Below are 14,880 nucleotides of genomic sequence, written 5' to 3'. Positions count from 1 at the left end.
ACGATGTCAGTGGAAAAGGACGAAGAGAGAAGCAGCGGCATTCTTTTGGACCTCATGGAAACCGACATGTTTGGAATAATTTCGCACATTCTCGGACTCTTTCTTGTCTAAACCATCTGCTACGGATCCCCATGAAACCATTTCAAAGCCTGCAATATCGCAGCTCCTAAATCCTCACGTGCACTGGGGATCATGATGTCAAAATGATCTCCCTCGACAGTGCTCTGACGCAAAACCGGTCCTGCCAGTAGTCGCCACTTTTCAGTCAGGTTGGCCGTCATATCTGCTGATCGTGGTGCCTTCAACCAGAGATCTTGATCAGATCTGCTCGTCCTTCTCATGATACCGTCTTCCATCTCGTGTCGTTTCTCCAAGACCTTCGCTGGGAAGAGATCGAAATTTCCATAGGCGGACCATACCAGCTGCACTGGTATCGAGTTGTCGTTCGCCCCCGTGCCCAAAGCCGGGAGGCTGTAAGCGCTATTCATGAGAATGAGATGCAGCATGTGCTTTCTTTGCCACTCTGGCATGGCATTCGTTCGGCCTCCCGACCATTCGAAGAAGCCTATTGCCTCAAGATGATCCAATAAGATCGCGTTGGGGCTGCAAGAGAGCTCTGATGTGAGTTCCGCGTATGACTCAATAAGAAGCAGTCCCGCAACCGTTTCTCCCTGTTGTATGAGTTGCCTCGCACACTCGTAAGCAAGGCGGCCGCCAATTGACCACCCACCGAGAAGATAAGGGCCCGAGGGCTGGAATTGTCGAATTGCTTGGACGAAAGTGTAACAATACTTATCCACAGATATATCAGGAAAGCTGCTCATACCATAATACGGAGACTCGAGAGCATAGATGCCAGTGTTGGTCTGGGCGGACAGGTGCGGTGGAAGGCCTGCGTACACAGAACTGCTCCCGGAGGCATCTGGAAGCAGAAATATGGTGCGTGTGCAACGACTGGAGCCCTGTAACAGCACAATTCTGCTTGAAAGGTCAGTGCTGCTGGCAGAGGTCATTGCGACTGCATTTTGGTGAGCGCTGTGTGTATTACTCTCCCCGGCAACAATCGCTTCTAAATGATATCCTGGATCGGTTCTGCCGTCCTCGTCTGTTGACATTAGACTGAAGCAGATTGCTGAGAGATCATTGACAGTTTGCGCCTCGAGCAACGATATCAGCGGCACTTCGATCCCTAACTGGACTCGAATGGCATCTGCCACAGTGGGTGCCACCAAGGAGTCCACACCCAGGTCTGCCAGTGAAGTTTCTTCTTCAATCTCCGCGGGGTCGGCATAAGTCTCTTTGGCAAGAATTGAAATGAGCTTGCGAAGCTGTTCATTCCGGCTTTCTGGCTCTGTCTGCCTGGAGCCATTGTTCGACCCGTCCTGGGACAAACTTCTGTTCATGGCTGACGTTGTCGAGGGCACAGTGACCCGGGTCGAATTTGACAGCGCTTCCGTTCTCTCGGTTGTGTTGATAGAACTTTTGAATAAGTTTGGCTTGGGTTCATTCTTGCCTTTGAGCCTGTGAAACAGCATGCCAGTTATGGTAGCTACTGGGCGCAAATCGTGCTCCTCGTCGAAAACTGTGACGCTAATGATAACGTCACCTGAGCTGTCCGACTCTCCCTTTACATAGCAGGTGTAGACATTGTTGTCTACCGGAGCCTCCCAGAAGCGGATGCTTGCACACTCGGTCAGAACATACACCGCTCCAGGAGTAGCGCTGACGCTCATGTTCACCGTGAAGCCAGCAGCTTGCATCGCACCATCCAGCCAGACGGGATCCAACATGAATGCCTGCTTGTCTGGCTCCCTCGCTGTTGCCATGAGCTTTGCGGAGGCTTCGTAGCCGACTGGCGACAGCACGATATCCTGAAGGACATGATACTCCGGAGCGTAATGCATGACTGGTGCCCAAATCTTGTAGATCATTGTCCGTGTGAGGCGGTTAGCGTCCGTGTTGTTTCGCAGCCGGGTCATACGAGATACTGCTCGGAGGAGCGACGTTGCTGTAGTCTCGCCACCAAAATCGGCAAGGTTTCCTGTCGCCCGCACATAGCAACTTGCGTGGTGTACTCCACGTTCGCCTGAGAAAGTCACGGCGAATTCTGGAACCCCTCTGACTTTCTCCACACTAGTGTGAAGAATCTGAACTGGGTTGACACACACGTCGTCGTATACCATGACAGCTGCCTTAAGACACAATGACCTCAATTCAACAGTGTCAAGACTGGAGAGTTCGCCCATGACCTGTGTCACGGCGTCAAAAGCCATGTCAATCAACACGCCCGCAGGACAGATGGCCTTGTTCCGTATCACATGGCCAAGTATGAGGCTTCTGAAAGGTTCTTCTTGAAGGTTCGTCTTGTGCGCTACCTTGAGGCAGTCATCTTCATCATCCTCGTCTGTAGTGGGGGTGTTGATGGCGGTTGGTGATGACGATCGCGAAGTTGACATACGCGATGACGAGACAGGCAGTTTTTGATGAAGAGGAATCCAGAAGTCTTTCAGGTCGAATGCGTAAGCTGGCAACTCCAGCAGCCTTCCGGCATGTTTCATTGATCTGTGATAGGCGCCCCAGTTGATATTAATCCCCGCGTTGTACATCTTCGCCAAGCCGAGAGCGATGTTGTCAATGCACCCATGATTACTAGTACCCATCGCATCAAATACTTCTGCGAGATATCCCCCAGTTGTATTGATGTTGGCAGCAATCAGGTCTCTGCATATCCGCGTCGGTGAGATAGTCATAAAAAAGGTCTTTCGGCCCGGGTTCAAGTCGATTGTAGATTGGATAGCTTTGGCAAAAAGGACTGGCTGGCGAGTGTGGTTTACCAAATGCTCTGACCAGGACGGGCAGGAGTCCACACATGATCCAGTCATAGTCGACACAAAGTTGATCTCTGGATGATCTTTGAACAAGACCTGTTTGGCGTTGCATCGCAACCTCTCCAAGATGTTGTCCATTTGGCCGGTATGGAAGGCATATGGTGTTTCCACCAGAGCACTCCTGATATTCTGCTTCTGAAGACGGCTTTTCAACTCCAGGACGTCGTCAAAAGACCCGCCAACAACCGTTTGTGAAGGCGAGTTCTTGCAAGATACTTCCACGGGACAGTCTTTTATGAAGGGAATAAGGCGTTCCTCCTCGGCAAAGACAGCAAGCATGCGTTTCGTATCGGCCTTGCAAAACTCTTGCACCAGACCAGCACGAGTCCCTACGAGCCAGATCGTATCTGAAGCAGAGAGAATGCCAGATACGTGAAGCGCAGCGTATTCTCCAAGGCTATGACCAATTACGACAGAGGGCTGGATACCCCAAGCTTGCCACATTTTGCAGAGAGCAAGCTCGAACACGAGGAGTGCAACCTGCTCCAATACTGCACTTAACGACGCCTTTTCTGATTCTTGGGCTGTAAGATGATCGAATACGCCAAAGAAGCCCAGTGAGTCGCACAATTGGCTATAATCGCATATAGCTTGCCTGAAGATGTCGTTATAGCTGAATAACTGCTGGGCAGCACCGGCCACCTTTCCACCTTGTCCAGAAAACACGAAAACAACGTTTGGTAACTGTGATGGCCGAGATGACCGCGCTGATGTATGATCATTTCCTTTCGTGCTATCTCTGAGCTGCCTAGCAAGGTCGATGGTGTCTTTAGCTGTGTATGCAGACCGGTATGGATAATGGCTCCGCCTCTCACACGCAGTGTAAGAGAGGTCATCGATGGATGTGGTGGGCTTCTCCTCCAGGAAATCGAGTAGCCTTAGCCTATTTGCCTGGAGTGCAGACGGAGACTTGCCCGAAACTGTCACCAGCCGGTGATGCTGGTCGATCGTTTGGGTCCGTCGTTGGTTGAAGTGCTCTTCGGCCTGGCTTGTGTGATTCGTGAAGCTTTGGACCAACATACTGGTGTTTCCACCGGCTGCCCCAAAACAGTTGATAATGATGTTTGCCGGGGCTTGATGATTCCCCGCTTCGTCTTCTGGTACCAACGACTCCTGTCTCAAATTGATAGAAATGTCCAGCTTTTCCAGATCAGGGAAATGATGGTTTGTAGTCGTTCTGACCCCAATGTGTGGAGGTATGTGACAGTGACGAATCATCAACAGCGCCTTGATGAGGCCTGATATGCCAGCCGCACCTTCGCTATGTCCGATATTGGCCTTGACGCTGCCAATCCTCAGTTTTCTGAACGAACCATTGAACACACTACTGCGGCGACGCTGGCTGCCGCCAAGAACAGCTGCCACTGCCTCAACTTCAGCACGATCGCCCGCTTGAGTTCCTGAGCCATGCACCTCGACATATGACACGTCTGCAGGATGCCGTAGAGACTGTTGGAGAACTTGGCGCAACAAAAAATTTTGGGCCTCGGCAGAAGGACGCGTAATGGGATTGGTGTCAGTTGAGTGATTGGTGGCAATACCCCTGATAACACCGTGTATAAAGTCGCGGTCTCTGCGAGCATCGCTCAAGCGCTTGAGAACCACAACAGCGACCGCTTCGGCTCTAGTGTAGCCGTCTGCCGCGGCATCGAAAGTCTTGCAGGCTGTCTTTGAGGCACCCAGGAAGCCGCCACAACTAAGGCCGGCGTACATGCCTGCATCTGCAGCACCTGAGATGATACTAGCACCGCCAGCAATTGCCATCTCGCATTTGCCTCCTTGGAGAGACTGAACGGCGAGATCCAAAGCCATTGCGCTCGAAGAGCAAGCAGTGTCAATAGACAGTGATGGGCCGTCCCACTCAAAGAAATGGTTCAAACGCCCCGGACCGAATGCACGCATGCCTCCAGTCACATAATAGGGGTCATCCTGTGCCATGTTGTGCTCACGCCAATCGTCTGTAGCTTGTCCAACAAAGGTGCCGACGTGTTTCGTATGAATTGATGGGTTGTATCCTGACATATCCAATGCCTCCTGGGTCGTTAGTAGTAGAAGGCGCTGCGACGGATCTGTCTGCAGAGCGGCTCTACCGGACATGTTGAAGAATTGCCTGTCAAAGTGGCCTGCTCTGTCAATGAAACATCCACTTGGCACTGCCCAAGTGTATGCTTCGGAGACTCTTCCCCGTGGCATCTTGAGGTTTTGTCAGCAGGTGGGGTGACGAAGCCTTCGTTGCTTATACGTACCTGACTTGATGTGTCGCGGCCTTCGCAAAGAACTTGCCACAACTCGTCGACATTCTCAGCCCCAGGAAATCTGCCGGAGTAGCCAGTGATAGCTACCAGGTTGTCTTCATCGTCGTTCTCGCAGTCTTCTCGGTTCTCTTGATGACTGTCTTTCGCTTTGTTATTTCGGTCCTCTTCCTTGTGTTGTCGACGATCAAGGCTAAGTCCGGAAATCGTTTGGACTTGACAACCATTGGTGGTCAGACGATGATAAAATGCATTCCACTGAGCTGTCGGTCCAAAAGTGAAAAGCTTTGGAACAGAAGTATCTTGCTTCAAGAAATTCGTCAAAGTCCCAAGCACTGTTGATGGGCGCGACGGACGCTGCAGGATGTCACGGATTGCCTGTCGCAGTACATCACGCAATGAGCCGCCGTGCAGCACCTCTCCGGTATTTGATGACAGAATCATCACTCCGGATGAAAGTGGCGCGTCCAAGAGGGGAGAATATCCCAGTATATCGTTGTAACTAGAATCAGGTGATGGCGGGCTTAGCTGCCGCTCCCCAAACGCCTATCTGAGCTCGAAAGGTGTGCTCTTACGGTGGTTCTCTGAGATGTGCTGCGTGATACGCAGCGAATATTGGCAGGTCTTTCTTCGGCGCATGACTAAAAGCACTTGAACGGAGAAGACTCAACGTAGAGGGTGGCCCAGAAACGACCGACCACTCATCCAGCTCATAGCTCACATATCCGCGCTTGTGAGCAGGTGTCTCCTAGGTGAATGCGTTATCAGTCTGTCTCTTCATAATGGTTGTCGACAAAATAAAGATATAGGTACATCTAGGCACGCATAGAAGCATAAGATAGGGATGAGAAAGACGTCTCACTGTATGATCTTTGCAATTCTTCAGGGCATCCACACAGTCCTGTCTTGGCAGCTGAACTGCAACAGCCCATGACAAGCCCGGGCGATCCTCAATTTCTCGTGATCGTTGAGTGGCAAACTCAGTCAAACGCCTCACAATATTAAGTGTCTCTGAAGTGAGTTGAGCGAGGTGTCTCTCGTCCGTGGCTGATGCAACAGCGCACGCCAGGACGAGTCCAACACATTCGCCAACGAATACCCTTTGCTGGTTGTGCCGAAGAATGCTCGGATCGGTCTGACATTTCCTGCAGACAGGTGGGAAAAGACCCGTCCATCAGTGACCATGAACCGACTGGGAATGTCTCCATTCTTCTGATATTTGGTAACAACTCACAATATCACGGAGCCAAGCTGCGAGATGCAGGGAACAAGAGCAGATGCTACGGGATCTGTTTGTAAACCCATATTAGATGCAGCCATTTCCGCCCAATCAAGAGCATGGTTTGGTTCGTCCGTAGTATCATTCAGTCTCAGCTTTGAGTAGGCATGCAGACAAGCTGATGCTGTTGTGGCTCGTTCGCGCAGATACCTCAGCGCCTCGACGTACGTGCTCGGTGCCAGGGATTGGTCCCCAAAGAAAAGAACGGAGGATGAGGTTGAGCACATAGCTTACGGAGCGCAGCCAACATGAGCTGGCCTACATCAACTATGATCAAGATGAGTAACTTGCAGCGACTGCAAGCTTTGGCATGGAGTGATCCAGGCGAGTCGCAAATTCCAGCAGACTGCGTGTTTGACGAGTGCATTTGCTTTCGACGAACAAGCTTCCAAGACAGAAGATGCCACTTGAGCGTCTGTCTGATTGTATCCCACCGGGAGGGTGTCCCTATAATTCTAACCTCCCCGGAACATGTTCGTCTGTCACGATGACTGAGCGGAAATCGGGGCTGACGGTTTATGCTACTCCATTCCCCTTGCAAGCCGCTTACGGCCGACCAGGCATCGTGGCCACTTTTGCACAAATTCCTCGGTTTCGTGTGGTCTCTTGTCCAGGGCAAAACTCAAAAGTCGGTCTTTGCAAGTACGCGCGAACAGCATTGACCGTCTCGCCAAAATGACTCGTCACAGCGGTCAACAAACTTTAATCCTGAGCTGACCGACCGGACTTTTCGGACACGGCGATATTTACGACGACACCCGAGTCCCGAGGGCAACCGGCATCGCGTAAAACACCGCCAGTTTCTTCCACTTGCAAGGAATACGGCGCAAAGCAAAACTCTATAGAACAACCAAGGGGCAGACTCCACTCAGGAACTTGGCATACCCAAGTACGGGAGGAGACAATGGGATGATCTGTATGTTGGGGTGAATTTCGAGAGTCCTTTTAAAAAGATGGGCGTATGTCAGCCGTTCTCAGCGGCCCATGACTTTCTCTGCCCAATTTTTCGTCGAATAATCTGCAAGAATGGTATTCAACACCAAGACTGAGTATTCGGAGGTGCATCAGAGCGAAGAGGGCTCGGATGGGGAAGGTAGCCCCAGGATGCCACCTCCATCCAGTAGACTCACCCACTCTGGGTACCGCATGCTTATGGTATCTACTTTCCTGTGCTGCATTGTGTCGGTGGCGGTAGGCTTCTTTCTAGGCACGTACGGCTTCTCTCTGGGTACTCGACAGACAGCATGCGTTCCGGAGCCAAAGAAGGCTGATCCGGCCACCGGGCTTGGCATGGCGACAATCGATGAGGCGCCTTTCATCACCGATGGTATGTTCAACTCTTTTCGCTGGACGTAGCATATCATTGACACAAAATTGATAGTGCCACTGGTCCGTAAGAAGTTTGAACATGACTCTTCGTACAACTTCACAGCTCCTGGTGCCAACCAGAAATGGCTCGATCTCATCTCATGTAAGTCTCAGTGCACACCGGTCTATCTCTCTAGGTAATAACCACTGACCACAAACTCAAAAGTTGGCAAACCATTCGTTGCGCTGAACGACCCAGCCAAGTATGGATTGCCCGATTATTTCCACAAAGATGCACTTCAACCCGAAGGCTTGCAGCCTGTTGCTTGGAACGTCTTCCACCAGCTTCATTGTTTAGTACGAAACCTTGGTTGACCATTTCTCGCTGCCTTGTGGGCCATTTGCTAACAGGTCGGTGACCAGGTGTGCATTCGCACAACGTATATGAAGCTGGCTTTGGACTTGGACGGCGGCTACGATGTCTGCACGCGCCAGCACATTGAACACTGTTTGGAGAGTCTCCGTCAGGTAAAATATGATTGACGTGATCGAAGTGTGCTTAATGCAATGCTGACTTAGCGATCGCAGGCCACGATGTGCGCAGGAAACATGAATATGGAGCGATTTGAATTCATCCATTACCCTGGCCACGATGACTTTGTCCCTAAGCTGGTCGGTCAGCACGAAATGCACACGTGCCGTGACTGGGAAGCAATCAAGGGCGTCATCAAAAGAGTGAGGGCTGAGAACATTCCCGTCGACAAGTACGGCAAGCGTATTTCTCAACCTTGAATTCGTTATCGTTGAAGCGTGCGCACCGCTTTGTTTTGGCAGTCGTCATGGCTTGATCAAAAACGCTGCTCAGAAGTAGATATGACAGAGAGAGAGATCGCTGTGGGAGATTTAAATTCCCAGCCAGTGGAGGAATGTGTGGGCATCAAGATACTTGAGCAACCCTGTATTGAGCATTGAAATATACTTGGAATATGGCTTTTATTGGCGCCAATATCCAGTAAATGGCGCGAGATGCACTCGGGGCATCATCTAGTTACCACGGCGCTTTTGCGACATTCCCATATCCCATTTAGAGCCATATCTTGATGGCATAAACTCTTGAGAGATCTAGTGCTCTACTTGGTAAACCTTGTTCCCAAAGAGATGCTTTCTCCGTGCAGTAACACCCCATTCATCCTTACTCGTGGGCTGTCAGTTGAAGTTTGCTCAAAAAAAATGGGATGAAATTGTACGCCGCCGGAGTTTGTAACAAATCCTTGCACGGTTCAGACACTTGCCTGTTCCGACTTCCTTGGATCTTGCCTCACAATGGAGAAACTGGCTAAGGTTTGGACAAGCAACGGTTCGGCCGGTGGGAGGGGACGGGCTCCACCACAACCGAAATCTACGGTGAGCATCGTCATAGTCTAGGAAAGTCTCTTAGATTACCGGCACAGTCGGCAGAAACATTCATGTCGAGTCAGACCCGAGACCAATAGGCCCCGGCTTGGCTGCTGCGCCCCGCGCTCCGACCTTCTGGCTCCGCGATATCCTCGCGTACCCGCCGGTGTTCGGGCGGATGGGTCCATGACAGATGATGCCAGCGAGGTCCATTGAGCTGAGACCGACACATTCTTGTACCGCTTCGCAGAGTATTATGGGCTGTTTTTTTATTGCCTGTGTTGAAGAGTACCCATCAACAGTCCTTGACATACCTATGTGCCATTTGCGACGCAAGGCATGTCTCTCAATTTCAAGATGTGGTCCCAGGCGAGATGGGTGTTCAGCATGATGCTCTTTTCTTGGGCACCGCCGACACATGATACCATCAAAAAGGATGAGGAAGATGAAGCTGATTATACCGACACGGAAGAAGAATATCAGAAGGAAGATGCCAGTAGTTTCAAGGGCATGCTTTCCGATTGGCAGAAGGCAGAGCCCCTGGGACTACAGCTTTCACAGTGTTGGCATGAAAGTTCAGGACATTCAGGAAAGGCTCAAGTGAGAGGCCGTCGACTTGCCTTCAGCCTTCTCCAATGTCTTCGCAGCGGCCTGGTTCTAGGCGGGTTGATCGAGCTTGTAGCCATGTTGACGGCCGCAATCCCGCCAATTATTCTACGCTGGCTTCTCGTGGCTTTAGCTGATTCAACAACGAACCCCGATCCCGCCACGTCGAGTAGTACACAAGACGCTCACAAACCACACATTATACGCATCTCACACAGCTATACTCTGGTGGCTATTATGGCAGTCACGCAAATGGCCGCCGGTATACTCATCAACGCCTCAAGATACAGACTGGAAGGAGTTGGAGCCCAAGCTAAGGCTGCTCTCACATACATGATAATGGACAAGGCCTTCTTGGCCCCGCCATCCTCATCAGCCATCAATGTGATTCGAAGTCCACATGATCGCGACAAGGATGGCCCAGAACAAACATGGAACTCCGGCACCGTTTTCAACCTTGCATCGGTGGAAGCCTCCCGTATAGAAGACTGTATCAGCGGCATCAACGCCATCTGGACTGTACCAGCAAGCTTTCTTCTTGCAATCCCTATGCTGGCCACCAATGTGGACGCATCCTCGCTCGGGGGCATGGTCATCTTGCTTCTGGGTCTGCCTGTTTTCACGCGCGTGGCCCTCCGTATCTGGAATGAACAGAAGGCTCTCAGTGGGTTCTGTCGACATCGTGCTGCCTGCACTTTGCAGGTAATCCAAGGCATTCGAGGGATCAAGCTTGCGGGATGGCCATCTCAAACAATGGTTTTGAACAAGTTGTGCGGGATGAGAGTTGTTGAATTGGTAACGGCAAGCCGTTTGTGGCACAACCGGGCCATGCTAGAAGCAGCATGTGCTTTGTTACCAACTTTAGCCTCGATGGCAAGTCTCGTTCTGTATGATACTCTACATGAAGGTGTGCCAGATCCAGCGAAAGCTTTCTCATCCTTCGCTCTCTTCTTGGCTCTCAAGCCGCACGTCAACCGGGCGGCACAGGCAGCAGTCCAGTTGCAAGATCTCCTTGTCGGATGCCGCGCGATTGAGATGTGGTTGGAGACGGAAGAACCGCACCAAATGAGAACAATTTCTGCAGATTGGGCGGTTGATGTTGCTCAAAACACGATTCTCAGTTGGCCAGCCAGATCGTCGGCTGATGACTTCCATCTCTCTTTCAACACCCAGGCTCAGATTATGAACGGTGAACTGGTAGCTATTTGCGGCCGCCCTGGGTCTGGCAAGTCCTCTTTAATGCATGCTATTGCAAGTCAGATGTGTCTTGAGACAGGAAGCTTTGAGTTGGGTATCGGCTCAAAAGCGGCTTTGGCTAGCCAGACGCCATGGATTAGACAAGGCACAATTCGGAGCAACATCACTTTCGACCACAAATTCGATGAGGCCAGATATTGGAAGGTCATCAGTTCTTGTGCTCTCATGGACGATCTCGAGCGCATGCCCCGACGAGATCTCACCGTTGTTGGAGCGGGTGGCCAAGGTCTCTCAAGTGGACAGGCACAGCGCGTGAATATCGCCCGAGCGATTTACTCGAATGCGGATATTGTCCTTGTTGATGATTGCCTTCGAAACCTTGACCCTTCAACTAGCAAGACGGTATTTGAATACGGTCTCTGTGGCCTAGCCAAAGATCGCACACGATTTGTCGCGACGAACCAGGCTTGGGTGGCCCGCCAATGTGACCGAATACTGTGGCTCGAAGATGGAAAGGCCACCTGGCTCACTTCTTCAAGCAAACTTGAAGACTATTTCCCATCCCTCATGGGAGAAGAACCTGTGGAAAATTCCTCAACCCAACAACAGGAAGCTCAGTCTTCCCCCCGGCGGGCTGCAACGAAAGCCTCTACTCTAGATCCTAGGAGCACGTCGGAATCATGGTCATCTCATAGAGACACAAAACGACGTGACTCCTTTCAATTATATCTAGGACTTAGCGCTGGGCCAAAGGCAGCGCTCATAGCGGGTGGTATTGTCTTCTCATGGCAAGTCACTGCTGCAGCTGTCGTTTTATGGCTTTCTCTATGGACATCTGACCGTTTCGGCCTTTCCGGCTTTGCGTCAGTGACTTTATTTGCTATTTTTGGTTTTGGCGAGGCGCTACTAGCGTATATCCTGTGCCTCAACATCACCACGAAGATGTTACACGCAAGCCATACCTTGTGGGAACGATCGGTGAGGCGAGTTGTTGCTGCGCCCATGGGTTTCTTTCAAGACTCTCTACTTGGTAGCATCATGGACCGTCTCTCCAAAGATGTAGACACAACGGACAGAGAGCTGATAGAGGCGACCCGTAACGCCACACTCCATCTGGCACGATTACTTGGCGGCGTTGCCTTGATGCTCGCAATGGAATTTAAGGTATGTGCTGTGGTAACCATGAGATGAGTAACGAATACTTATGAGTCTTTCCGCAGCTTTTACTTGTTGTTCTGCCGGGTCTATCCGCAGTTGTTGCCATGATGTACAGATATGCTCCATGCCTCAAGACTGTTCGCTGCCGGGAGGCTGAACTACGTGCACGTGTAAATGCTGCATTTAGTGAGAGCGTAGACGGCGCCAGCTCTATTTCCGGCTATCAAATCGAATCATCAGCTCGGTCAACTCTGGTCCAGCGGCTCAATGGATGGAGCAACGTTCGACTTCTGGCCGCCGCAAACTTACGCTGGCTTGAAGTTAGACTTGACGCTATTGTGGCTACTACCATTGGGCTGACCGGTGCTCTTGTTGTCGCTTCATCCGCTTCACTTTCACCATCTACTGTCGGTCTCATCATGACCCAGGCTTTGATTCTGCCTGCGTCTTTGAGACAAGGCATGAGATTCTCTACTAGTGCCTTCCAGTCTATGGTTGCAGTGGAACGTCTGTCGTCTTATGCTACCAGTATACCTCGCGAAGGGGAGGCACAACGCGCTTCAAGGTATCGCATTGCGTATGACGCGTCATGGCCGGCCTCTGGAGAATTAGACTTCCGGAATGTGACTGTTTCGTATCGTCAAGAACCCGGCAAAGAAGCCCCAACGGCGTTGCACGATATATCTCTCAGCATACCGAGCGGCATGCATATTGCGGTTGTAGGCCCGACTGGCGCAGGGAAATCGACACTCGTTTCTCTCCTGCTGCGCTTGCTTGACCCGTCGACTGGCAACATAAACCTGGACAGCGTGTCCATGGTTGACGTACCACTTCACACGCTACGCTCCCACATTGCAGCAGTTCCCCATGATGCTGTACTCCTTCCTCACAGCACCGTTCGCGAGATAATTGATCCTAATCACTACCACTCTCTGTCTGCGATATCTCAACTACTGTCGGATCTGGATGCGCTGGCCGGTCTACAGAATGAGCCGCCTTTGGAGGTTGACATGATAGCTAGTGAGCAGGTAGCTCGGGGAACAGGAAGGGCCCAGCTATTGGCTTTGGCGGCTGTGTTACTCAATAAACCGCGGGTATGCGTACTGGACGAGACACTTGGGTCTTTGAACGTCCAGACAGATGTCAATGTCACGGACATGGCGAGGGACGTGTTGAAGGGCTGCACTATGGTAGCGGTCACACATCGCATGAGAGTGGCGATGTTATTTGATCGAGTGCTTGTGCTCGACGAGGGTGGAGTACAGGCATACGGCACGCATTCGGATGTATGGAAGAGCAGTCGGTTTTTCAGAGAGGCTTGCAGTCGGGATGGTATCACTGCTGAGGGAGTTCATCAAGCTAGAGTGTAGCATAACCTTTTTGAAAGCACTTGCGGCTTTAAAGAAAATAACTTATTGCAAGAGTCGCGATCGGCAGAGGTGGATGATCCGTGTTTGAAGTCTCGACTCCGGGTCACAACGGGATGACATTGCAACACTGCGATTGAGTGACCTACCCATACGCTACACTATCGTGCCCTGCTCACGCCAGCTGAAGCGAGTTTTGTAATAGTGTAACAACTCTGAATCCAAACTTGACTTTTCGATTAAGCCATTCGTCGCGGGCTGGGAACAGTACAACCGAGTGGCAAAATCAGCATCGGTCAAGGTGTTATACAATCAGCACTTGAATGAGATCTTTCTCAATGACTTCTAGACTTTTAAGCTCATGATATATAAGGGCTTCAACAGAGTTGGGTAGTGCCGCTCGCACAATAGGTTGTAAGTAGTCACCTTCAAAATTATAGGTAGCAGGCTTTGTTCATGTGCTCAAAAGTTCGACTATGTGTCGCCTGATGGGATTCAAATTTAGCAATAGGAAAACCCAGATATAGCTTGATCTCGGAGACATCAAGAACGTTCGCACCAGATCTGTTAGATCTGCTGGGTGATCTGCTCATGTGGTTGTTTGAGTCGCTCTTGGCGATATGCCATTCAATAGTTAGGACGTGACATGCGACGGCTGAAACTCTTCGGTATTCTCAGTACGGGAAAAGGGTACTTGGGGATCATGGTCTTATTCAGCATAGCCATAAATACGGTGACTTACCCTATGTGTAACACCCTTGCAGAAGCGGACTTTGTCAAGTGTCTCGAACCTCTGGATGTGTTTGAGGCCCTTCATCATACGATTGCGCCACCCGCGGTGAAGTGCAATAAACAATGCCTCGACAGAGAACATGTCATGTTGGACGGAAGACCACCTAACTCGTCAGCTGTTGTGTTTACTTCCAGGCCATGCCTCAAATCAGTGATAACAAGTCAGACCCCCATCTTAAGTACCGCTACCTATCCCCAATAGAGCGTACATAGACATGGAAGGCCCAAAGACCATTACCTAAGTTTTGGTTCCGTTGCCTTGTGGTGGAATGGGGACTCTTGAGCAATGACGAACATTCAACTAGGCTATGGGGTGCTCCCGTCGCAGAGAAAAGATCCCCTGGGAGGTCGCACTAGAACAGCCAAGGTAATCATGGCTAATGTCTTAGAGCTGTTGCTGGCAGGATTCATCGAAACCGGTTCCAAGGCCGGAGTCGTGTATCGTGAGTTTGATAGTAAGATTAATGGCAGCAAGATATTCTAAGTGGCAATCACCTAGTACATTTCATTATCGATTCCTCAATACGAGCTAGATAAACTGTTGGCATGTACATCCCTATCCCCGGATTCAAAGAGTTGCGATTTGTCTCTCCCAATTTACTCATCTACGCCGGAACTGAACCTCCCCCCCCCTCTGG

General features: G+C 50.9%; 3 protein-coding genes across 3 annotated transcripts; 2 read left to right on the top strand and 1 right to left on the bottom strand.

Annotated features, from left to right (window-relative positions):
• Positions 1-119: 119 nt before the first annotated feature.
• On the bottom strand, positions 120-5,888 carry GCG54_00014515 (Non-reducing polyketide synthase Dhc5; the record flags this gene model as incomplete). The annotated part of the gene is made up of 3 exons (XM_045414344.1): positions 120-5,081; positions 5,135-5,642; positions 5,716-5,888. Coding segments are annotated over 3 exons (5,643 nt in total), but the record flags the coding sequence as incomplete, so codon positions are not given.
• A 1,557-nt stretch (positions 5,889-7,445) lies between these two features.
• Positions 7,446-8,519, top strand: GCG54_00014514 (uncharacterized protein; the record flags this gene model as incomplete). Its single annotated transcript, XM_045414343.1, has 5 exons — positions 7,446-7,746; positions 7,852-7,890; positions 7,954-8,084; positions 8,139-8,255; positions 8,316-8,519. The coding sequence occupies 5 exons, from the start codon at positions 7,446-7,448 to the stop codon at positions 8,517-8,519; spliced, it is 792 nt and encodes a 263-aa protein (XP_045270921.1).
• Positions 8,520-9,479: 960 nt separating this feature from the next.
• Positions 9,480-13,453, top strand: GCG54_00014513 (Multidrug resistance protein fer6; the record flags this gene model as incomplete). Its single annotated transcript, XM_045414342.1, has 2 exons — positions 9,480-12,089; positions 12,146-13,453. 2 exons carry the CDS (start codon positions 9,480-9,482, stop codon positions 13,451-13,453), a joined length of 3,918 nt encoding a protein of 1,305 aa, XP_045270920.1.
• Between the last annotated feature and the right edge of the window lie 1,427 nt (positions 13,454-14,880).

This window comes from Colletotrichum gloeosporioides (genome assembly GCF_011800055.1).
Source record: "Colletotrichum gloeosporioides strain Lc1 chromosome Unknown consensus_6, whole genome shotgun sequence".
Classification (NCBI taxonomy): Eukaryota; Fungi; Ascomycota; class Sordariomycetes; order Glomerellales; family Glomerellaceae; genus Colletotrichum; species Colletotrichum gloeosporioides.
Note: the sequence above shows the minus strand (reverse complement) of the source record. Positions and strands in the feature narration are given on the sequence as shown.